The sequence below is a fragment of the Psammomys obesus genome, unplaced genomic scaffold (genome assembly GCF_907164565.1).
Source record: "Psammomys obesus unplaced genomic scaffold, mPsaObe1.curated_primary_1811, whole genome shotgun sequence".
NCBI classification, from domain to species: Eukaryota; Metazoa; Chordata; class Mammalia; order Rodentia; family Muridae; genus Psammomys; species Psammomys obesus.
In genome coordinates, this window is record NW_026594311.1 from 1756024 (window position 1) to 1779287 (window position 23264).

The following is a 23264-nucleotide window of genomic DNA, read 5'->3' on the forward strand; positions in this document are numbered from 1 at the left end:
TGAGCCAGTGAGAACTTTGTCCTTCGTGTGGGGACTTGGTTGTTCCTGGTACCTGGGAATGCTCATCCCTGGGAAGGTGGTTCTTTCAGGGTGTGTGGATGTACACAAGACCTGTGCGGGAATGGGGTGTATGTGTGCGTGCGTGCGTGCATGCGTGTCAAGCCTATGCTTGAAAACCTCTGCTTAGAAGCTGGAAGGTCCCTACTTCTTGTGTGAGGGCCCAGGTGTGTAGAAATAGCATCCATAGGACCTGCCCTAGGTTGTTGGGCACTTGGAGGCAGAAGAAACCCCCCCCCCCCCGGAAAGTTTCAGAAGCAGAACCACCTGGGAGGCTAACCTGACAGCAGCACCCATAGGCTCAGAGTGGGCTAGGTGAGGAAGGGACAGAGGGGAAAGGAGGCAAAGGCAGGGTAATAAGATGAAAGGGGATACAGGTTGAGGGAGGAGAGGAGCCAGCACAGGAAACAAAGGGAGAGGGGCAGAGAGGAAACAGGAGGAAGCCAGAGGGCTGGAGAGCTGGGGAGGAGGACTTGGCCACAGGTCATGAATGGGGGAAGCCCACAGTTGGGCTCCCGCCTCCTGTGGGACTCAGTTTCCCCATCCGTGAACCGGTCCATCTGTTCAGGATCCTGATGGTGGGCAGAAGGAAGGTGGGTGGGTGGATCTCAGGAGCTCGGGTGCTCCTGTCTTTCCCCAACTTCCTTTGCCCTTCCTTGGGCTCGCCCCACAGCCAGCACGGGGCCGGGGCAAGGGCAGCCAAGCTGGGGACCCTCCACCCGCACTGCCCATCAGCCCGGAGGGAGCTGACACGCTCCTTGGGAATTTATCACGCACCCAATTACAATGTTAATTGGCAAGTTCCTGAAATCAATTAATTCGCAAATTTTTTCCAATTAAAAATCCAGATAAATCACAAGGGCGGCGGCGGGGCTGGTCCAGCCCGCAGTCCGGCGGCCGCGAGGAGGGGGCGCGCGTGGGGAGGGGGCGGCGGGCGCGGCTGCCCTTGAACGCCTTTGCCGGCCGGTCCGACTGTCAGCGCGCCGGGCGCGGCGGGGCCGAGACAGATAAAACCATCGACCCGTCGCCGCCAGCGCTTCGGCTTTATCGATCCGACGGGAATTTCACTTGCTGTGCAGATCCTGCTGTCCGGCTGTCAGACACCCGGTGGGGAGGAGGGCGTGCCAGGGGCGCAGGGCGTGCACGTGCTGAGGGCGGCGTGGGCACTGGGGGGTTCAGGGATAGGCCCGGACGTGAGCCGCCGACGGCCGCGAGGTGTGGGTGCTCTGAGAAACCTGGATGATGAGGGATTAATGCAGGGTCACGAGCAGGGGTAGAACAAGAAAGGAATGAGAGATGCCCTGGGCAGTGCGGGCTTGGGGAGGGAGAGCGTCCTCGCCGCCGCCTCCGAGGAGGCAAAAAGGGCGGTTTTCCAGAGGGGAGGCACACTGCCCAAATGGGCTCTGCAGGTCCCCGGGTTTTCTGTTCCTGCTTGAGGACCCCTTCATTGGGAGCAAATTACCCAGAAATCCTGGGACAGCCTGCTGGGTGTTTGTTTCCCTCTCTGCCCCAGACAGGTCAATCCCAGGTCGGTGAGTGATGGGAGAGGGGAGGCCAGCGCAGGTGTCGAGACTGCTTGAGCAGAAATGCTGTCTCTACCGCTAAGCTGGCAACCTTAAGTGACTTAGGGAAGTCACTTAACATGCCTGTACCTCCGTTTTCCTCATCTGTAAAATGGGAGTTCTATCTACAGTCACACACCACAATTAGCAACAGGCCGGCTACACAGCTGAAAGTGGTCCCGTGAGGTTGCACTGCCTAGTGACAGTATAAGTCTGCACAAGTACACTCTATGGTGCTCACACGCAAAAAACAGAGTCTAAGGATGCACTTCTCAGAATGTATACCCATCATTAAGCAATGCGTCACCCACCTCAGAGCGAAGAATAAATAAAGCGCTTGTCAGATAGCGAATGTCCCAAGAGGTTCCTTATTATTACCATGGGATAGCTTCTGTGGGGCTTTTAAAGTGTGAGCACAGATTCTTTTGATGTTTTTGTCTGTAAGAATGAGAGCTTTTAGAGCATATTTCTCCTCCCTTGAGTATAGGCTGGGCCGGACTGGAGAGATGGGTCAGCCAATACAGGCTAGGCTCACAACCAAAAATAGGAGTGTGGGTTGTGCTTGGTGATTCCCTGGCTTCTTTCCTCCCCCCTTGTCCCTCTCTCCAGCCATTCCTTCCTGCCTCTTTCCTCTCTGCCTGCCTTTCTTCCTTTCTCGAGCTCTCTCTTCCTATCTAGGCCTCATTCTACAGCTCAGGCTCAACTCAAATCCCAGGTACTCTTGCCTCTGGAATTACAGGTGTGCACCGCCACACCCAGCAGTGACCTGGGGATAGAACAGTCTAGAACGGAAGTGCTAGTGTGTAGACTTTAGGGGAAGGTACTGGGGCTTCCCTTGGTCTCTTTCTTGGATCGAATGCTTGTGGGCAGTCAGCTGCCTCGTTGGAGAGATGCTGAAACTGAGGTTTCCTGCTGACAGCTCATCAAAGTGAGCCATCCTGGAAGCATCCTGCAGTCCAGTCAGACATAAAGGAATGTGACCTTAGGTGACACTTTCTAGCCTCAGGAGAGAACCAGAGCTAGTGGCTACAGCTACCCAAGATCACATAGCTAAGCTATGTTGTTCTGGAACGGGTGTCCCATAGAACAGACAAATTTTTTTCAGTGTGTGTGTGTGTGTGTGTGTGTTTGTCAGAAGGGAACTTTGTTTAAGTTGGTTATCTCCTTCCACCTTCACCTGGGTACTAGAGTGGACTTCAAGTCCTACAGCTTTTGTGGCAAAAGCCTTCACCTGATGAACCTTCTCACTGTTCCTAATAAACGTCTTATGCCATTAAGTTTTGGGGTAATTTGTAACAGCCAATAAATGACGAGTACTTCCTTCAAAATCCCTCCCTCAGGAAGCCTTCCTTGCTCTGGGTGGGGTTTTTGCCTCACACAGCTCAGGTTCCTCTCAGGCAGCAGCCTCTAGCCCTCAGGGCTCGTGTTTCCTCACCTTCCTTCAATCCTTCCTCACTCCAGTTTCCCAGGGCAGAGGACATCTTGGGACCCCTGTGCCTTGCATTGGTCAGGTCTAATGACTTGAAATGAGCCATGGGTAGGAATGGAAGGCTGTTCTCTGTAGGGTCCGTCGTGGTTTCCGAGGATGGTTTAAGCCCCGTCTCTATCCCCTGTGCACCTTTATAATACAATCTTGCCAGTCCTCCCATCAAAAGGGCTACTCGTCCTATCACCTTGAGTCTGGGGGCCTCACACCACTGTGATCAATAGAGTACTGGAAATGAGAGTGAGTGACTCCTAAGGCTCAGGACAAAAAAGTGATTCGGGCTGAGCTAGAGCTCAGTTGTAGAGAAAGGCTCCAAGTTTGATCTTTAGCTGCACCCTCTCACCTCTGTCTTCCATCTTGTTGGTTAGAACATTTTGTTTTGGAGACATAAGCTGCCATGTAAGAAGTCAAAGTATCCCAAGGCTACCGAGTGACGAGGAGGCCCAGACCATGCAGAGAAACCGCATGCAAATGCTTTAGACCCCATCGGCAGGGACAGCCAGCATCCACCACCAGACATGTGAGTGAAGAACCTCTAGATGGTCCCAGCTCCCAGCTGAGCATCCAACATCTGGAGCAGGCATGGCCAACCCTTCTGTGCCCTGCCGGAATTCCTGACCCCGAAGACTGTGCGGACAACATGCAACAGCTGCTTCATACTGCTCAGATTTGAGGTAATTAGTTACTTCTCCTCTGCCCTCTGGATGATCTGGGCTCCTCACCAAGGATCTGGAGAGGGTTCAGCTGGGTCCTCGGGTGAGGACAGAGGAGGGCTTCGGTGAGCTAGGGAGAGGACACATGAGTACCTTCCCAAGACTGCCACCTCTCAGTCCTTGAGGCTTATGGAGAAGAAGGTCCTGCTTCTCCCCCCCCCCCCCCCGAGTAACAGGGCTGGGCCAGACCTCTGATAGAGCTGCCAGGCCCTGCACCTGCTTTTTTCCCACCCCAAGGCCCTACATGATAGTTCTGGGCTTGTGGCAGTGGCCCCAGCTGGCTCCCTCTTGTCCAGCTTCCCTTATTCTGAGGCTGGAGTCTGAGGATTCACTCTCCTCCATCTCCAAAATCCCTCCAAATAAAGTGAGAAACAGCACTGAAAACAGAAAGGTACCGGGGGCTCCAGCTTCTGCCCCAGAGGCTGACCTGAGACCTATCAGGGCAGACCTAGTGGGTTCCCCCGGCAGGCAGACTTCCTAGAGGTGGCTTACCTGGCAGGCAGTTGGGCCAGCTGCTCCAGTTCCTGCTCCATATGTTCCTGCAACTCGCTGGGCCTCAACAGGACTTGGCAGATGGGGCAGATCGGGGCCTGGCTGTCAAACAACGCTACTGCTTTCTTCTTACCTGGCCAGGGAAGGAGAACAGACACTATGAGGAGAGCTAGTTCTAGAAGGAAATCCAGTGTCCCAGGCCTTCAGACCAAGCCTACTGCTGCCTTTGAGGGGTTCTGGACCTATGTTGATAGCTTGAGGGACCATGGCCATAAATGATGCGTTCTCGGCTGGCCGCCCCTCTTGGAAATCTGCTGGGACACAATCAATGCTCTGTGCAATCAAGCCTTGATCACTCCATTTAACCCGCGTGTAATCATACCATCACCCAGAATGTTGCGTGCCCCTTGTCTCTCTCCTTTTTTCCTTGCTTTCATGTTCTCCAGATTTGGAGAAGGGAGAGAGGGGAAAGGCTAGTTCACTCCTACAGTCATTCAGCGAACATTCCTTCATTTTTTCCCCCTTCTAACCCAGTACTGGCAAGGTAATGAGGGGCCCCAGCATAGAACCAGGTTCTGTCTTCAGCTCTTGCTCTCCTCATTTTTGTGGTGGATGAGCTTGTTTGTCCTATGGTTCTAACTCCCACCTCCTGTTGGCTGTAACTTGCCATCCCTCTGTGCCCCTATTATCCAATATCTAATGGACGTCAATAACTGAATGTCTCCTAAGAATTTAAATCTCAACAACTCAAATTGGAGGCCTCTACCTTATCACTCCTTACAAACCTCTTACTCCTCCGTCTTTCTGGCAGGACACCTTCATCCATCAAGTCACCCACTCTAGTCACCTTAGCCTTACTGTGTGCTCCTTCCTTGTCCTACCCCCCCCCACTCACATAGCTACCAAGTCTTGTCCATTTTGTTACTTTTATACCTGTTTTTTTTTTTTTTTTTTTTTTTTTTAAGATTTATTTATTTGTTATGGATACAATGTTGTGCCTGCATGTACACCTGCATGCCAGAAGAGGGCACCGGATCTCATTATAGATAGTTGTGAGCCACCATGTGGTTGCTGGGAATTGAACTCAGGACCTCTGGAAGAACAGGCAGTGCTCTTAACCTCTGAGTCATCTCTCCATCCCCCTATATCTGTTCTTTTTAAAAGTTATGAGCTGGGTGTGGTGTGCACACCTTTAATCCTAGCACTTGGGAGCCAAAAGGCAGGCAGATATCTGAGTTCAAGGCTAGCCTGGTCTACAAAGTGAGTCTCAGGACAGCCAGGGCCACACAGAGAAACTGTCTCAAAGTAAAATAAAATTAAAACAATAAAAAGCGTTTCTATATGCGTGCGTGTATCTATGCATGAGTGTCTTGAGTGTGGGCATGTATGTGTCAGAGTGCATATGTGGAGGCTGGGGGACAACGGAATTCCACCTGCTGAGGCAGGGTCTTTCTTCTTTTTTGAAGCTTTTAAAAGTTCTTTATTATATTTTACCAAGTTTTTTCTATGTATGCTGTTTTCACATGTATGTATGTGTGCCACATGCATGTCTAGTGCTCACAAAGGCAGGAAGAACACTGGATCCCCTGGAACTGGAGTTAGAAATAGTTTGTAGGGCTGGAGAGATGCCTCAGTGGTTAAGAGCACTGTCTGCTCTTCCAAAGGACCCAGGTTCAATTCCCAGCACCCACATGGCAGCTCACAACTGTTTGTAACACCAGTTCCAAGGGATCTGACACCTTCACCTTAATGCATATAAAATAAAAATTAAATAAAATTTAAAAATAAAAAAATAGTTTGAAAGCTGCTGTGTGGGTGCTGGGACTGGAACCTGGGTCCCTTGCAAGATCTATATGTGTTCTTAGCCTCTGGGCCATCTCTCCAGTCCCAACTATCTCTCTTCTTGTTTCTGCTGCTGTGCTGCCTAGTCCAGACTGTGTGGCTCCCAGGATTCCAGGGGATTCTCTTGTCTCTCCCTCCCATTTTGCTGTAGGAATGTTGGCATCATAGCATTTGCCTTTTTACATGTGTTCCAGGGACTGAACTTAGATGATCAGGCTTGCACAGCAAGAAGTTTTACCTGCTGAGGCATCTTCCTGGTCTTTCTTCTACACTCCTGAAATTCACATTCTCCCTATTGAGGCCTCATTACTTTAAGAAATCTTTTTTTGAGATTTTATTCTTTAAAAAAATTTTTTTTATTTGTATCAGTATTGGCCTCAGTGCATGTCGTCACTCTGTGTGTGCAGTTCCCACGGGGGCCAGAAGAGGGCATCAGATCCCCTGGAACTGGAATCACAGAGGGTTGTATGCTTCCTTGTGGGTGCTGGGGATTGAACTTTTCCTGCTGAGCTCTCCAGTCCCTCCAGTTCCCTGGGACCTCTCTATTCCCGGTAGGTCTCACTGCTTCTGCTGGGTAACCTCACAGGTCTCTTGTCAACCCGATTCTGAGTTTTCTTCTAGAATGTCCTTCAAGCTGAGTGTGATGGGTCATGCCTGGAATCCCAGTGCTAAGGAGGACAAGCCAGGAGGACTGCTGTGAGGCTAAGGCCAACCTGGGCTACAAAGTGAGTTCCAGACAGTGAAGCCCTGTCTCAAAACAAACAAACAACAATCCCCGTGCCCCCATCTCCCCCACAAAACCACCAACCAACCAACCAACCAACCAACCAACCAACCAACCAACCAACCATTTCTTCAGTACGTGTGCTTGTGGAGGGCTGGCTGGAAGCTGGGACTTCTTTCCAGTCTGTTTCTAATAGTGACCAGAACAAAGCATTCTAGGAAGAACACTCTGGTTGTCTCGCTCACTCTCCTCTCGACTCCTAGTCCCTTCTTTTCTCACATCCAGTGCTCCCCAGGCTGCTTACAGGCATGGTGTTGAGGCCATGATTGTAGGAAAACAGTGTGTGTGTGTGTGTGTGTGTGTGTGTGTGTGTGTGTGTGTGTGTGTAGTACTAGAGACAGGACCAGGGCTTTGCGTGTACTAGGCAAGTGCTCTTCCAGAAAACCACATCCCAGCAAAGACCTCCTTAGCTGGAGTCTGTATGTTCTCCCTTGCTTGTCCCTCTGGTGCCTGGAGGTGGTCATGAACAGCTTTCAGACAGATAAAGACCATGTCAGTGATGACCAAGGTAGATAGGTGAGTACGGTTGCCAGATTCGATGCAGAATGCGCAGTGAAATACACAATGAGTTCTTGAAAAATATATAATCATGTCCTGGATTGAGTCATCTGCAGGCTCTAAGGATAGAGCAATTCATTATGTGTGTTCTGGGGAGTAGGAAAAGGGAGGCCTTAACCAAAGCCATGTACTTGAAACATCTTAGCCTTCACAGAGCAGGATATCACGTGTGAGGGCTTCAAGTGTGCCACGATCGGCCAGGAGGGGCTCCAGCCTGTGTGATTAGGTCTTTAATAGGGAAATGGCCCTTCTATGTTGGTTGGTTGGTCTCACTGTCTGTCACCTGCCTTGGTAGCTGTGCCTTGGGTGTTTAGGTGACAGCTAGAAGGCAGTGCTGAGGAAAAGAAGCAGATATGGCCCTGCTCTGGGAGGGCTCTGGTCTCACTTATGCCTCTCAGGCAACCTCAGAGGTGGGTGAGGCCTTAGGATCCTCCAGCCTACTGTCTTCAACAGGTGGGGAAATGGGGACTCAGAATTGGATAGGGACTTTGAACTTGGCTTTTTGGTCTCAAGGCCTCATTTATTTATTCAACAAGCCCTTATGAAAGAGTTATTTCATTTTAGTATTATTCTAGGGAGAACTGGGGCTCAGAGATAAGTTAAAAAAAAAAAAAGTCTTGATCTCCAGGAAATCCCAAGTTAGTGGTAAAGCCAGGAGAGAAAGCCAGGTAGTGTGGGTGAGACCTAGGAGGGTGGCAGGGGCCATGAGGGGCACTATGAGAGGGCTGGACGTCCCCAGGAAAAGGGATGGGTGCCCCATGGGAAGCAGAAAGCATGAGTAAGGTAGCTAAACAGGGCACTGCCTAGGATCTGGGGAGTAAAGGATGGAGTGACGACAGGACAGGAGAGGGACCCACCGCATGCGGCCAGCAGTGTCAGGAGCTCAGCCCTTTTGTGGCTGGGTTACCAAGTTCAGTCCTGTGGGGTTTCTGGAGTCTAGACCCTGCTCTGCATCTTGGGTCAGAGGTCAGCATTCTCACACACTTGCTCTCCTTCTCCTGCCTGGCTGACATGTGCTTTTCTTCACTCAGACCTCAGTTTCTTTACCGAGGGCATTGGACCCCTTGTTTGGCTCTCAGCTTTGGGAAGAGCCCTGCAGGAATGAGCTGGGGCTCCACTTGCAACCTATGCCTTCTCTCTCACCTTTATTTCTCAGGCGTTCGAGTGGCAGGTGTCAGCGCGGTCCTGCACCCCCACCCCGCCTCCCCCGCTGTGTTCCCTATAATTTTATATTGAGACCTGTGGTCATGACGTGGATTTTACTGCACTAACGACATGGCCTGCCCAGGTTTAATGACAAAATCCATACTCTGGCCCTGGGCCTGCTCCTCGTTTGCATAATTCCCAGAATACAGCTCCCTGAAGCTTTTGACCTGGGCCATTACAGTGGCCATAAAATGAGCCATAAAACCACTGGGGATGGCCAAGAGGAGGGGTCCCATGGTCTTGCTGGGGTGGGAATGAAGCCTCTATCCCCTGACCTGTCCTAGGCTCAGGCGGAGTCAGCCCCTGGCACTTCCTTTCCATGGTTCCAAGAATCTGGGAGTCCATTTCAGGCAGGTGAGGAGTAAGGAGCCCTCGGACAGGCCTCTGAAGCTTGTTCGTCTACACAGGGCTCCCTTCTCCAACACTGTAGGCCGTATCACAGATACTGGAGTCACTAGAGGAAGCCTGTCAAAGGACACGGGCTCGGTGGGTAGCCCTCACGCCAGCCCTTAACAGAGCCTCTCAACAGCCAGGCCAGGCCTTTTGCCACAGGTGGGGTTTAGGTTTCCAGTCTTGCTTGAATCCTACCACTCCTGTAGGAGGACTAGCTTCCTGGGAGGTCAAGAGCCAGGCAGAGCACGGTGGGGAGCCTCGGTGACGACTACGAGGGGATGGGGACAAGGACTGGGCTGAGCTGTCAGTGCTAAAGATGATGAATGTGGGAGGTGAGACGGGAGGCCCAGTGTTATCGGCAGTGGATGGCTCCCCGCTTCTGCTAATCCCCGGGCGCTGCCTCAGCCCTTGCACTGATAACGAGGAAATGGGACTGACAACAATTTTTAGCTGAGAGATTCTTCACCAAAATGCCAGGCGGCCGGAGGTCTGACAGCGCCTGATTGAGTGTGTGAGTGTGTGTGTGGGGAACGCCCGCCGCCCCCTCTCCTCCCATGCAAAGATGGATCGCTCATTCCGCCTCCCGTCCACATTCATTACTGCCTCCCTCCCCCCACCCCTGCCACCATCGGGGGCTGCCACCTCCACATCTCTGCTTGCCATGGGTATCTTCCAGGCAGGAGGAGGGCAGGGAGGGAAGCTGGCCCCCTGACCTCAGCCTCACACAGGGCAACTCCGCAGGGCCTGAGTCTGTGGGGCCCTACTGCGGAGGCCCCTTAGTTGTGTGAGCACTAGAGCCGCCCTGGCCCTTGATAAGCAGCTGGGCTAACTTTACTCCCAGACAGCATGGAAGCCTCTAAGAAGGGTGTTGATTAGGTTGAGAAAAGGTTAAGCTAGGGTCTAACTCCTTCGGCCCATTCCTCAAGCACTGAGTAAGGGGGTGGGTGGTTGGGTGGGGGCTGGTTCGGCCCTCTGCTGCCCTCCTCTGTTGGAAATTCCTGCTCCTTCCCCATCTGGGAGGACTGGTGGAGCCTGTTCATGAGAGGAGCCACTGAGCCCTTAACCTTGTTGCCCCTCTGATTGGCCTGTTTGCTTTGTCACGGCTCTGTAGCCAAAGGGTTCCGTTTCTTCCTCTCTATTTTGTTTGAGCAGGAATTCCCATCTTTGCTCTGCAGACCATGAAAGGCTTGGCTGGACAGGGAGTGGTTGGTCAGACCTGTAATATGAAGCTGAGGCAGGAGGAGTAGGATTGGCATGATCTAAATAGTGAGTTCCAGGCCAGCCTGAGAGAGTGTGAGATATTGTCTTAAAAAAAAAAAAAAGTGTAGCTTGCCTGCTTAGGACAGGGAGCATTAGATGAGGGTAATCTAATGACAGATGACAAGGAAGCAGGATCTCTTATAGCCCAGGCTAGCTTCAGACTTATTGCATATTGAGGATGACCTTGAACTTTTGATCCTACTACCTCTGTCTTTGGAATGCTGGGATCACAGGCAAACACCACCAAATTCAATATGCCTTGTGCGGAGGAATCAAACCTATGGTTTTGGGTAAGTTTGATTAGCAGTCAAGCGACTGCGCCATGGCCCCAGCCTGACACTGGGGCTTTTAAGACTACGCACTCAGGCAAAGGTGTGTCCTGCCTTTCCTCTCCCAGCTCCACCCTCCCAAGAAGGGTTTCCATTTCCTAGTGACCAAGACACAGAACAGAACAGCAAGCAAATCCCACAGAGTTGCCTCTTCCAAGCTGTGCTGAACCTGGGCCAGTCACTTGATCACCCTGAGCTTAGCTTCTCCTTGTGTGTAACGGGGATGATTTTTAACTCCTAGGACTTTTGTGAGACTGTAACGAAATCAGAGCTGTGTACAAGTGAGGGCTCAGTCACTGTCTCTCTAGTAAGATTCTGGCTCAGGTTTGCTGTGCCCACATCTACCCTATAGCAGCACCCGGCCTTCACCTGCCTTCCCACCGGGACTGACAGAGATCGGGGACCCTTCGGCAGATGGCTGGCCTTGGCCTTCATGCCCCTGTGGAATTTCTCCTGTCCATCCACACTCATATTATACCTGACTATTGGCTTATATATCAGGTTTTTATAGGAGGGCAATAAGCTCAGTTTGGGATGTATTTACTCGCAGGGACTGGGAAAATGCTGAATGATAGGTCTAGAGGACTCGAAGTTAAGACCTGAAGCTCATTGCTGTGGGCTCCCTGCCTAGAACCTGGTCTGTTGTATCAACCGGGAGACACCTATCACATGAAAGGATGAAGAGCAGTGAGATCATCAGTGGGAGCCCACAGTAAGAGGAGTCCGGAACAGAGCCTCAGTTAACTCTACAGGTGAAGGACATTTAAGTCATCAAGGTTCTAGAAGGAGTGGTAGGGGAAGAACGAGAACAAGGAAGTGTGAAAAGAAGTTCCAAAGAGCAAGAGATGCTATCCTTGCAGTGAAATGTGCTAAGAGGCCAAGACATCGGCCATGAACGGTCCAAGCCACTCATCCTACCCAGAGCACACCACCTCCCTCTCTCTTCACCCATCCATCATGGACCCAAGCCACCTAATCACTGGTCCCCTCTGCTCCTCCCACTCACCCCTTCTTCTCTTCTTCCTAGAAACCCTTTGCTCGGTGGCTCCATTGAGCATGGGACATGAAGAGTTAATGCGCTGACAGACGGCATTTTTTACCTTCAGTCAATATGAACAAGGCCCCAAGACTATGATTCCAAACATCTGGATTTCATCAATATGTGATCTGTCATCGTATATTGGCATTCCCCAGTCCCTGCGCCAGAGCAATGCGGCTGGTTTTATTAATACGTCAAATACATTATCCGTGTAATACACTTGTCTGGCTGGGGCCTCCCGCTGGGGCGGGGCGGCGGATTTGAATGTATGATGAATCAGTTTGCATTACATGTTCGTAAGTCATCATTTGTCAGGATTAATAGGCATCCCTGGTCGAGGAGGTGGGGGTAGGGCAGGCGGCGAGAGATGTGTATTTAGCAGTGGCCCATACTTATCTGCAGGTGCCCAACGGTGCCCTGAAGGCAGCTGTGCACCCACTTGCCCAGACCCCAGGGTAGCAGCTGGCACTCGAAGGACAGAGGTGACATTTTCAGCTGTCCCAGTGTCACTTGGAACCAAATAAGCCTATTTGTCTCTGCTTTGGGCTTGCCAAACAACCACAAAGATGTAGCAAGGGCCGTTTCCACAAGCCAGCTATCTCTCACTCATCCCTTAGGACTCTGCCTAGAAGGCTTTCTCCCTTCCCTGACTCCCCCGGACCACATCCGTGCCTCGTCTGCTCTCCCAGAGCCTCTTGGGCTGCTACTTTCACAGTACATGGCACCATCTTCAGAATGTGACTTTCTTGAGGGCAAAAAAAATTAACATGTCCACTGCTACAGCCTCAGCATCTAACAGGGGGCAGAGTGCCAAGTAATAGTAATAGTGAGAGAACAAATCAATACATATTCCCGAATTAACAAATAAAGGATTACTGACTGTGCCAAATCCCCACAGATGCAGGCATTACCCTGGAGACGAGGGCTTTCTCTGACTCTAGTCTAGTCTGGTTATGCTTTTAATCATGTTCTTCCTTATCTAGTCCTCCTCTTTCCACAAGGTTTGAACACATCCCTCTGCACAGCATCAGGTTCCACACGTGTGACGTATTTACCCGAGTCGAAACCACAAGAATGACAATTCAAGCTCATGTACCCTTGCTCACTTCCTCCTTCCTCTTTTCTACCTGCAGAAGCTTGGATTGGTATTCACTACCCACTCTGTGTGGTCTCCTTTGAGCTCCAGACACAGGAGCCTGGCTGGTGTCCTGACTCGCATTGCGATAGAGGCAAGTAACTGTCTTTAGCAATACAGGTGTGTGTGTGTGTGTGTGCGCGACAGGCTAGACTCCTGGGTGGCCAAACTGCAGGGCTGGCAGGTGGAGGGCAGCCTGTGGAAAGGTTTAGGCCCAAGCTGGAGCTAAGGGCTCAGGGCCAAAGCACAATTAAACTCACCAAGTCCTGGTCCTGGAACCTGAGGCTTTGGTTCCATGGGCCTTTGCTAATCTGCTGGGGGCTAGTGGAGTCCAGGGGCCGCAGCCATTTCATACTCCTGGACCGTGGCTATTCAGATCATAACCGTAACTCCTCTCCTTCTGTAGAACTGCAATTTGCTTTCCCTACTCCTACTCCTTTGCCTAATAACTTCCAGATAGTTCCTGTGTTCACATGGAGCATCGGTGCTTGGGGCAGGTGGAGCCTCCCAAGTGGCCTCCAGGATCAGGCTCTGCAAACTGCAGTAAAAGGCAGGATTCAGAAAATCCACCTCCGAACAACACACACACACACACACACACACACACACACACACACACACACACACCCCTAGGCACACATTTGAGTGCAGCTTGAGCATCCCTGACCATTCTTCCCAGCGAGTGGACCAGTGCCTGCCTTGTCGTACAGCCCAAATGCTAAGACCATACTGTTTCAAGAAACAAGACTTCAAGTATGCTTTCTCCGCTGCTGGCTCTGGCTATGGGCTTATAAAAATAAAATGGGAGCCTCCGCAGCTGTGGGCTATAAATCCTGAATGGCTGAGGGAGGCAGTGTTACCTGCGTTCTAGGCAGATGGGTGGAGCGCCGGGCAATGATGACAAGTGCCTGTTGGTCTGGACCCGCAGTGGGCCAGATGCTTTGCCTCAGGCATTGCCTGTTGGCCCAGCCCGGCTGGCTGCTTCTTTCAGACATGTGCAGTCAAAAGAGGCCTCTAGAGCCCTAGGGAGAAAGCAAGGACTTGCTCAGGGGAGGGAGGTAGAGGAAGAGAAGGCCCAGGGTGTGGGGTGTGGGGGAGGGAGCAAGGCAGCCACGCGCTCTGCTAAGGCTAAGGGGAGCCCTCGCATCTGGAGATCAATTAGCATCAATTACTGACTTCATTTAATTGTCGTCCAAGATGAATTTGTCATTTTTAGCTGGGAATTAATGGGAGACCTTCACCTCTCCCTGGCAGCAGCCGAGGCGCCCAATGACGGTCACCTCAGCCTTCCAGCAGCTCAGCATCCAACTCAGGGCAGGGGCAGGGAGCTATCTGGTCTTCTGTTTCCGGGCAAGCTCTAGCCTGGCCTGCTAGAGCCCAGGGCCAAGGTGGAGGCCGTAGGTCCTGGGTAGCCATCCTTTGCTGCCTCTGGCTTCAGCTAGAAATTAATTTGCTGGGCTGAGCATGTTTACTTTTTCCCAGCAAAGGCGAGTCGGTAAACAGCAGCCCGGCGGCTGAAATTGAATTGATAACTGCATCAACGTGCCAGATAACGCCTAAAATAATACGCCGATAAGGAAATTCGATTTGATTTGCTGCTGCGCATCAGATTGGCCCCATCTGTAGCTGCCTGTAATCATTTTCAATTGCGTTGGGAAACCTTATTTGTCCTTAAATATTTCTGTCATTTTTCATTGCTGGCGACAGATCCTCAGGCAGGTGGCAGGGGTGCAACCTGCTTCTGTGGGCGCAGGGCGGCGGCCCCGAGGAGGAGGGGTGGCGGGCCTAGGAGGGAAGGAGGCAGGGAGCGGGCAGCCGGGCGGTGACAGCTGTTCCTCCAATCAATCACGCTGTCGACAGGGAGGGACGACTGGCTGGCAGAAATTGAGTTTGCCTCACAGGGGACGATTGAGCAAATTAATAGCCCATTAGCCAAGCAGTGACCTGAGAAATGAAGGTGCAAGGGTTCCTGCTCACTCAGGCCGGCTGGGGTGGGGCAGGGCAGGGGAAGGGTCCAGGGAGGGGACAAACCAGGGAAGGAGTGTGTGAGGAGGAGAGATGGAGGGATGGGTGAGATGGAGAACGTGTGTGTGTGTGTGTGTGTGTGTGTGTGTGTGTGTGTGTGTGTTCGGATGGAGAGTAGCTGACGCAGGAGAACATCAAGGCTGGAGGTTCAGAGTCACGAGTGACACTCCACCCTCAGTTCTGGAGACTCCCTTTGCTTTCTCTTCTCAGGGTTCTGGAACACTGGCTATTCCTGGAATCACCACTCTCTGGCAGACCTCCCCAGGGCAGGCTTTTCCTCTCTTACCTCCCTATTCCCTGGGCCAGGAGGTGGGGCCAGTGTCTAGCAGGCCATGCTTCACCCTGTGGGCTCTTGCAGGTCAGGTGCCACTCCCCACTGTCCCAGAGGGCTCTGACTTGTACCTAAGACCACCATCAGCGCCTCCATTGTTTTCCTTCCTCCTGAAAGAGCTTGTCAACAACCTAACATACCCGGTGATAGGACTCCCAACCTCACAGCCCTCTCATGGCCTCATGCCCATCATGCCTTCTTCTCCTTCTAGCTGTCTCCATCTCCCACCACTATGGACGTTCGCCTGGACCCCACAATGCATCATGTCAATACCCCCTGGCTAACATACTCAACTTCTTTACTCTCTGCCTTCTTCATTGTTTGATGGTCCTCCTGTTGGTCTCAGACATATGGACAGCCAAGCGCAGCTGGGGGAATCACAAAGCCATGTAGATATGTGCCAATAAAGATTCTGTTTCCACTCTCAGCACCACTAAACAATCCTTTTACAACCTTTGTCAGCTGTCCCCCCTTCCCCACAGAGTCAATTCCATAATATTTTACCACTTTGAGCCCCATCTTCTTCTACTTCCCCTTCCTGTGGCTTTACTTCCCACTTGAATCGGGAATCAGGAGTTCTTGGGCATGGATTCCTTTAATCATCTCAACTCTCCTCCTCCTTCCTTTTCAGCTTCCTGTTTTATCCTCTTGGGGCTCAGAATCTCACACCTGAGATGCCCTCTCTTCTGCATCCTTTGCTCCCCTCCAGAAGCACAGCTTACATTCCCAGTGGCTCCCATAGTATAGTCACATCAACAACCCACCTGTCCCCTCTTACAATGAGTCCTTTCCTTACCTCCTCATCTCACCACAGATACTGCAAAGACTTGCTTGCTCTTTATACTCTATTTCCTTCTTACCTCTTTACGTGCGCGCGCGTGCGCACACACACACACACACACACACACACACACACACACGCACTTGGAGGTCAGAGGTCAACCTCAGGTGTCATTCCTCAGGAGCCAGCCACCTTGGGTTTTTGTTTGTTTGTTTGTTTTGAGATAGAGTCTCACTCACTATGGAGCCTTGGCTGGCTGGTACTCATGTAAGCTAGGCTGGCCTAAACTCAGAGCTGCTTGCTAGGATTAAAGGTGTGTATCATGTGCACCACCAGGCCCAGCTCTCCCCCTTGTTTCTTGAGACAGGTGAGGATAGACTGGATTGCCACCAAGCCCTAGAGATCTACCTGTCTCTTCCTTCTCAGTGCTGGGGTACAAGCATGCACTACCACATCTTGTCGTTTGAGACAGGGCTTCTCGGTGTATCCTTGGCTGTCCTGGACTCACTCTGTAGACCAGGCTGGCCTCCAACTCACAGAGATCCTCCTGCCTCTGCCTCCCACAGTGCTAGGATTACAAGCATGCACCACCACACCCACTATTTACATTCTGATTTCTTCATGTGGGTTCTAAGGGTGGACTCAGACTTTACTGTTGAGCTGTCTCCTCAGGTTCCCTACCCAATTCTTAACTCACTACATCAATTTCCATCCCTACCATTCTATGGAAACTGTTCTCAATCACCTGTCAAACATAATGGATACTCTCGGTAACACACGTTAATTCAGGAAATACACAGAGAGTCTTACACACATTAGATACTTTACACCGATCCTGCAGTACAACGGCCATGTCCTAATGGAACATGGAGTTTAAAGAGAGAACAGATACAATCAAATGCCCAAGAATCCTAAAATAGCGATTGTGCCAAAGAGAGCTAACCAGTTCTATGGAGCCAATAATGTTGCCATTTCTCTTGGTCAGGGAAGTCCACATGGGTGTCCCTGAGGGACAACTCTGAGATGCACTAGCTGAGGAGGAGTTGCCGAGGCCAGGAGGGAGGGCAGCAGTAATACCGCATGCTTGTTTTGCAGCCAGCACTGTGTACTGCATCCCTGTCCTGCGGAGGAGATGGGGGGGGGCTGGGGATACGAAGTTCTGTAACCTGTCCCGCCTACGAAGTGAGCGGCTGTGTTAGCGCTTCGGTCCGGGCAACGCAGCTCCGGAGTCTGTGCTCTCCACAGCTCTACACTCACTGGTGTCCTTGTCCTCATTCACGTCTCCCCCCACACTTGCTGAGTCCCTCCTCTGATGCTACTCCCTCAGTTTCTACCTCCGATCCTCAGCCATATATACAGCCCTGAAACTTCTCCACTTCTGGGTCCCACAGGCTCTTCAAACTCAGCAGCCTGAGATGGGTGCACCTTTCTCTAGCTCTGCCTTCCTCCTGATTTCTCTGTTCCAGCACGCACCACCATCCGCCAGCCTCCCTAAAGTCACACTCTTTACGCTTAATCTTTCTTCAGGCTCCTGCATCAAGTAAATCACCATCTTAGCTCTTTTATCCTTTAAGGATCTAGCACAGCATCTCTTTGCTATCATCACCTTGTTCAGACACCACCACTGTCTATCTTTGCTGTTAAGTCTGGCTGTCCCATCGATATCTCTACAGAGAGAAGGAGCTTTCTGAAACACAACTCAGGTCCCATCATCTAACCACTATAACCCTTCCCTGCCTCCATAGCCCACGGCGTAAGCTCAGAACTTGTTTTTTTCTGAGTCCCTCTGCAACCTCCCATCCCCTCCAGCAATGCTGTGTGCGATGAGTGGACAAGAGTTAGCTCTTCCCATTATTCTCACTGCCAATACCCATGACACTTCTCTCTCCACGGGGGACTTGTAACTCTTGTCCTTTAAGAAACATTCTCCAATGACACTGTTTCTTCCCTGATACTCATTCTCTTTCTTTTGTTTTGAGTCAGGGTCTCACTGTGGATCTCTGGCTGTCCTGGATCTCGCTCTGTAGACCAGGCTGGCCTCGAACTCACAGAGATCTGCCTGCCTCTGCCTTCTGAGCACTGGGATCAAAGGCGTGCACCACCACATCTGGCTTTACTCATTCTCTTCCTTGTGCCATGCCCAGCACCTCATATTTGTACATATATAATATTGCAGTTACGTGTTTATCTCCTTCCCTTCCTTGTTCTGAGCTCCATGAGGGCATATTCAGGGTCTGGCCTAGGGTTTGGTATACAACAGGTATCAGTAAATGTTGAGTAATCCAATGACCCAGGGAGGGTGTGAGGAGCAGAAGGTGAGTCTACAGGAAGAGAGAGATGAGGGTGAGAGAGGTGGGATGAGGTGAAGGAAGACCATCCAGGGTCATGCTGAGACTTTCTTTTGCTTACATGAAGCTTGTTCATAGTCAAGAAGAGTGAAATGTCCCATGGGGCTCAAAAAATGGAGGCTCTCAAAAGACAGAACCTCCATAATTGTTCTGGCCTCCAAGTCAAGTGTTGGTAGACCTAATGGGAAACCAGTGGACAGTGACTCCATGACCATAGCCAGATAGTAAAGCTCACGCCTGGAAACATGGACAGGCAGATGCGCATATCAGAACAAACATCCCACATGTCCCTGGCGGCCACCCCCATCACAGCTCCTTACACAGGCCTGCGCGCTGGCCCACCACCCCACCCGGAACCCCGGGGCTGCGCTCTCGCTCAGCAATTTCCCTACCAAGAAAGCTCTAAGGGTTTCAATTACCGGCGCGTGGGATTTAGTGCCCTGGGCTTCTCTGACTGGAGGAGATTTATTTGAAGGTTTAGTGTCGTGGAGAATTCACGTCTTCACTCCCAGGAGCCCAGCTTCCGTCCCGAGCCCCTAAATCAGGAACCAAGATGGGCTATTGTCACTTACCGCATTAGCCTCGTTAGCGGACCAGGAGGGGTGATTAATAGCAATGCACACACAGCCATCCTGCTCAGCTCACTGCTGCTCTTGCTGCTACTTCTGACCTGGGAGGGGGCGGGGAGCGGCTAAGCCTGCTCCAGGATGACAACCCTATCCCCAGAACCAGGCTGGGAAGTCCACACCAACCTTCCAGATCTGGGGGTGGGGGCAGTTTCAGGTTAGCAAGTCCCGGCCTTTGAGGCCTGACTGTTGGGGTCGGGGGGTGGGGGAGACAGAATAGAGGTAGGAGCTGGATAGGAATGTTTCTTTCATTTCCCACACACTCTTTGAGTGGCGTTATGGGTCAGGGACAATCTAAGAACTGAAGACAATGCACGGGGGAGGGGGGGAGACTAACAGGACCCTGAAGAGGCTCTACATCAGCCTAAGGGAGGAAAAGAGGTTCACATCAGGAGGTCAGGGTGGCCGAGAGAGAAACCAAGGTGCTAGAGAGAAGTGTGAATGGGGGAGGGTATAGAGCAGGAAAAGTGGGTATCGGAGACAGGCTTTCGAGGGTGAGCAGGAGAGGAGACAGGAAGCTATGCTAGAGAGCTGTGTGCTGGATGGGGATGCCGGAAGGACACAGACTATTGTGTGTGAAGGACGTGAGGCAAGGGGCGTGGCTGGGAGAAGGGTGCACCATGAGTTTGGAATCAGGCTAACCTGGGCTTTCCGTTTTGGCTCTTTTACACATATGTATTTCTTCACTCAACAAATTGTTACTGAGCATCAAGCAGCTTTTATATGCCCATACCTCATTTTTCTTGGCTACAGATCGGAGATAATAATGATATTGCCTAAGAGGAGGGTGTGATTTATGGGAGCAGGGTTCGGGGCAGAGGCGCCCTAGCACGGCCGTACCAACACAGGTCAAGAAACGGTAGCTGTGGAGCTGGCGCTCATCTGTCAGCCCGGGTTTCGTGTCTCCCTTCTTGTCTCTTCTCCCCTCCCTTTCTCAATCACACTTGAACCACAGTATTAATTATTAGAACCAATTGACTGTTTAGACTCTGATGTTTTAACTAATCACCACTAATGGCAAGCACTGTGGGCAATCACATTCATTTACTTCCCAGGCAAACCTCTTTACACAGCGGAAAGAGGCTGGAGGGAGGGGATCCAGCAAGAGCTTGGGATTTGGAAATGATAGGGCTAGTCTCGGCTGCCCAGAAATAAGTCTTTTCCCTGACAGCCCCGGTGATCCAGGTCCCCTGGGGGCAGGTCAGCCGAGACTTGCCTCAGAAGTGGGTTGGCTTCCTTCCTTAGACTTTTTAGCCCTTTGGCCTCTGCGTCCCCTTTGACTTAGAATTCTGTCATGAAAATGAGCAACGGCTGACCACCACCCCGGATCGTAAATATCTGCCTTGCTCCCCTTCGCCAAGCTGCTTTTTAGCCAGTGACTCCTCTGAAAGTCCACCCTCAGGGGACAGGCTTTTAGACGCTTCTCTAAATGCCAGCTTCACAGGGCACCGGCTGATGCCGACTGGAGCGCAATACTGCACACTGGCCATCCGGACCTGGATTCCAGTTGATGCTAGCAGATGAGCGTGCCCAGTGCTGCTAGTCTTGGCCAGGATGGGGTATGTTGTCCTAAGCATTGTGTGCCTAAGACGACACCTGCTGCTAGCATGCCCTGCCTTCCTCACGCCAAGGCCCCCAGTCCCCCAGCCTACACACAGCTCTGCTTCACACTGAACCAAGGGCCATCCTGCACCCACTCCAAATTCACTGGGGAGCTGGATCCCCAGAACTCAGGAATGCCAGCTTTAGTTCGGGGGGTGGGGTGGGGGTTCAAGCCAGGAAAGGCTGGGCCATACATAAAGCACGCATGTCCCGGAGGAGGCGCCCCTAGATGTTCGTGGCCAGTAGGTGTCGCTGTGGCTCCAGCACTGGGAGGGGGTGCTGGGCTGGGGCCCTGATGCTCTGGGTGGCCCCTGGCTTCCTGCCCCTGCTTCAGGGCTGCCAGCAGAGCTTTCGCACAGGCCTCTCAAACTAAGTGTACTCTGGACGCTCGGGGGTCATGTGAAGCTGTAGGTTTGATTCACCAGCCCTGGAGTAGGGCCCAGGTGGCATTTCTAAGGAGCTCCTAGGCGATGCCCATACAGCTGGCCACTGACTACACTTTTGAGTATCAGGGATTCCCCACTGGAGCAGCCACAGGCTCTGCTGTCCTCCAAAGACAACCCCCACCCCACTCTTATTTTGCTACATTAAGTTCCAAATCAAAAGGCCCGTGGTAACCAAGACTCCTTTTTTTGGGGGGAGGAAGGCGGGTGGAGGGGAGCTGGACTTAGCTAGACCAACACTAAGTTTAGAGGCACTCTGAACTGAAACTCCAGGTTTCTGAGCCAACTGACCCCTACCTCCTAGCCTACTAAAACCATATCTGATCCCCAATTCTCCCAGTTAGCTCCAGTTCCCAGTGGGTTCCCACTGTTTCCGTGTTCTCCCTTCCTCCCCCACTATAGCCTTCCTGGTCCTCTTGTTTCACTTCCCTCTGGATGCCAGCCTATGCCAGAGCAATGGGCAGTGGGGCCTGAGGACACATGCCTGAATCGGGCTTGTTTTGGACTCACCACAGGAGCCATTGCTTCAGGCCGAGGAGATAGGCAGTCTGGCAATCTAGAGATAGGTGCGCTCCAGACCTTTCCACTAGGTGAAAGGGGATCTTTATCCTTGTCACTCTGTTTTGTCTTGGGATGTGGGAAGGCAGAGGCCTGGCTGAGGGAGACAGTGTGGCTCTGTGGGGAAGCACCCTTTAAGGGTTTCTCTCCAAACCCACCTTTCTCTTGAGGGCCTTCCTCCTTTCTGATTTTGTCCACTCTCTGGCCTTGCTGGGCAGTGAAGCAGCAGATGCCTCAGTGGTAACAGCCTACATGTGCTGGCTCTTTCCATGTTTGACATCCTGTTTTTTTTTTTTTTTTAAAGTAGGAATGCAATTGAATTAATTAACTAATTTATAATCGGTTAATGAACTAATTTGTAGAAGACCGATTGTTAAGTGGGAGCATTTTGGCCTTGTGGTACCTAAAAGGCTACCTGCTGGGACCCACTCTTTAGTTATAGAATACAGGAGAATATACCCAGGAACTGCTGCTGCCAAATGCACCGCCCCCTTTCCACTTACAAACCTGAGCCAGGGATGGTGGCTCACCCTGTAATCCCAACATCTAGGAGGCTGAGGCAGAAGGTATGCTGGGAGTTCAAGCCTAGCCTGGGTACCAGGCCAGTCTGAACACAAGACAAAAGACTTTCTCTCCCTCCCACCAAAGTAAAATAAATAAAAAATAAATAGCCAAGCCCCTTTACTTGGGAAGACTACTCCTTCGGTAAAAAAACAAAAACAAAAAACAGAACACCTCTACATGTACATTTTTATGTAGTCCCTGTTTTTATGAGTCACTTTTCACCCTCTTGGATCCTTGAAAAGTTACTTAATTCTTCTATGCTTCATATGTGAAGTAGGAAGAGTCAGTCCCCACTTTACAGGGCTATGGGCAGAAATCCTTGAATAGTGTCAGGCCCTCTTAAGTCCCTTTGTTGAATGTTTGCTATTATTATAGGTCTTATTATTAGTATCTTTGGATACTTAGCTCTTTAGGTAGGTAAATTTTCCTTTAATAGGACGGGCAAAAGATTGTCCAAAGATCACGTAGGACCCAGGTTTGTTTCCCAGCATCCACTTGGTAGTTCAGATGTTTGTTGCTCCAGTTCTAGGGCATCTGACGACCTCTTCTGACCTCTGAGGGCACCCGGGCATGCACAGGGTGCACAGACGTACACGTATACCCATACGATTAAACATTTACATATAACATTTGTTTTCTTTTGTTCTTCAAGGCGGGGTTTCTCTGTGTAGCCCTGGCTGTCCTGAAATTTACTCTGTAGACCAGGCTGGCCTTGAACTTACAGATATCCACCTACTTCTGCCTCCCAAGTGCTGGGATTAAAGGTGTGTGCTGCCACCACCCAGGTAACTGTTTTTTTAAAAGAATCAAATGTCTTTTATAAAGGCTGCTTTAGCCTGGCGTCTGGGCTGCCACACTGAACACATATGGGCAGGGCACCCTTCTCCGGAAGCCGAGGCTAACCGGCAGAAGAGGAGGTCTAATCTTCCCGTTTCTGCCTTGTCTGGGCCTTGAGAAGGAAGAGGGAAGAAGGGAGCTCCACTTAGCTGAACCTAAGGCAGGTGACAGGTCCCAGTGGGCTGGCATCTGCTCTGCCCAGTGAAGGGGGAGGAGGTCAGCAGTACTCTGTCTCTGGATGTTCTGGGAGCTGACCACATGGCAGCCTGGACTCAAGCAGCAGCAACACCTTC

The 23264-nt window shown here is 51.5% G+C and overlaps 1 protein-coding gene across 2 annotated transcripts in view; it reads right to left on the minus strand.

The window, feature by feature from the left end:
* Rnf220 (ring finger protein 220) overlaps window positions 1–23264 on the minus strand; it is a 213575-nt gene that overhangs the window by 31599 nt on the left and 158712 nt on the right. For both annotated transcript variants that reach the window (XM_055618579.1, XM_055618578.1), the window contains exon 2: window positions 4311–4443. In XM_055618579.1, the coding sequence (XP_055474554.1) occupies window positions 4311–4443 (133 nt within the window). The remainder of the gene's footprint in view (window positions 1–4310; window positions 4444–23264) is intronic.